General features: G+C 35.0%; 1 protein-coding gene across 4 annotated transcripts in view; it reads right to left on the reverse strand.

Annotated features, from left to right (window-relative positions):
* Nucleotides 1-213: 213 nt before the first annotated feature.
* Nucleotides 214-2167, reverse strand: part of LOC136036131 (protein aveugle-like) — a 19038-nt gene continuing 17084 nt past the window's right edge. For all 4 annotated transcript variants that reach the window (XM_065718153.1, XM_065718154.1, XM_065718156.1 and 1 more), the window contains one exon: nt 214-928. In XM_065718153.1, coding sequence (XP_065574225.1) covers nt 749-928 — 180 coding nt within the window. In that variant the 3' untranslated portion in view covers nt 214-748. The remainder of the gene's footprint in view (nt 929-2167) is intronic.

Below are 2167 nucleotides of genomic sequence, written 5' to 3' on the forward strand. Positions count from 1 at the left end.
CGAAAATAGCCAGTAGTTTATTTTTCTTTATCCAGAGGCTGAGCCCGTGTATTCTCAAATCTAGATTTTGTGGTAAGCATTTATGTCACCGAAGCTAGTTTTTATGTTGTTCAATGTTTGGAAAAATTGTAAAAAATACTCTTTAATTACATTTCTTGTTACTTAACTCTGGCAAAGCGAAGAGTTGCATTCTCTAAGCAAGATATATAAATATTTCAAAGCCCATCTTCAGCATTTAATAAGGAAAAATAACATATAAAACACTATAGTATATGTACCTGCACATAAGAAGGGAAGGGACGGGGAGTTGCCCCAACAACGGTCAGAGACCTTTCACAGAAGAAATTTTACTAGCAGAGAAGCTTTGAAATGTACATTAAATAAGGTATTTGGAATTAGAAATGTTCGAAATTGTTACTATTAAAAAAAAAAAAAAAGACATTGAGAAATACCACTTGAACTTCTTTTAAATTCATTTAGGATCACAAAAAAAAACTTCAAAGGAAGAAAAGAAAAAGTACTTTTAAATTATCCAGTTTGTAGATCTTGGAACATAATAGGATGATCTTTGATGACCGCTTGAATTCGATTAAAGGGGCATTACGTTGCTATTTTTACTAATTCTCAGTATGTGACCTCAGTTTTATAGCAAGATAGGAGTTCAGTGAGTGAAACCAACTTGGAAAATAATTAGAACTATAGAAATGAGAACGAAAATCGGAGATCGAAAAGCCCACTAGTTTTTGCCTTACGGAGCCCATACCATGTCTTTCTTCTTTTCAAATTCTCTCAACTCCATAATATCCGCCTTCAACTTCAACTTCATAATTTGTCTCCATATTTCTTGTACATGTTCATTGTTAACCATGCCCATTTCCCTGATCATTACTTCATTTAGTTGGAGCAAGGAGCTTCCTGATATCCCATGCTACAAATAAGAGGAGACATTTCAAAATGATTAGAATTCACCAAAAAGCATTTAAATATAACAAGTAGCAGAGAAAAAATACATTAAAAGGGGTCAAACCCCGGGTAAATGGCAAAAGAAAAATGTTTCTTACACCAAAATATTAAGAAAAATTACGTTAAAAGCATATCAGGACTGCCACATGTTCAAGGAATCCAAAATTAGGACTACGGGTCTTTTTTCGGCGGAAAAAGGGACCCATAGGGACCCTCCTGGCAATAAAAAGGACCAATAGGGAACTGATTCAGCTGTTGTTTATCGTATAAATGACATAATCAACATCACATCCGATATTCTAACAGATCTCTCATAAATCTGAAACTAGGACAGTCAGCAATGTAGCCTCACCATCTTCTGGAAAGACATGGGCAATATCAAGATCATCCGACCCCTTGGCTTCCCATATGGATTGTCAATGATGAAGGTCGAAAATTCGAAAAATACACAAGTAACCACTTGATGTCGTTGGAGATTTTGATGTGTGCAGCCGTTAGCTAGTGAAAAAAATTGCGCTACATCTAGTTTGTTTAAGCTGATCCCATAAATTGCCTAACTAACCTTGGTCATGAATTCTGAGATGGTCCAATTTAGAAGCATTAAACAATCTTGTGTGAAATCACAAATACATACTGCCCCAAAACATTTTAATAGGGTCTCGACATAAAAACTTAGCTTACTGTTTATTATAAAATAGTAGTAGGACCTCCACTACTTGCATATATCAGTACTTAAAACAGGAAGGAAGCGAGGACTAGTGAAATCTTACCCCCCCACCTGCCAAAAAATTATATCGGCAACACAAATATTACAAATTTTAAACCATTCTTTGTGTTTCATAGGATTGTTCTCACTTGAAATTTTTCTCCGTAGTAATGGATAACAATGTATTTGTTATCACGTTTATGGTAATTGAATAGAATAATAGTAGCTACGACTGCCAATACATGATCAAATTAATTCGCAGCTGCACAAAGTTTGCAATGATAAAACAAAATTTGTTTGATCACCAAACCAGGCACAAATGCATATAGAAAAGGATGAAATACGTTGAAGAGATAAACAAGAGCTAAGAGCTCATATGGCACTTGTGACGAGGTCGGAAGAGCCAAAAGACAAGAGCTCATATGATATGGAGCTCTAGCAAAATTCTAAGAATCAATAGATTGCTTTAAAAGAAAAATCAGAGGGTTAATGCCGGTC

This window comes from Artemia franciscana, chromosome 15 (assembly GCF_032884065.1).
Source record: "Artemia franciscana chromosome 15, ASM3288406v1, whole genome shotgun sequence".
Lineage (NCBI taxonomy): Eukaryota > Metazoa > Arthropoda > Branchiopoda > Anostraca > Artemiidae > Artemia > Artemia franciscana.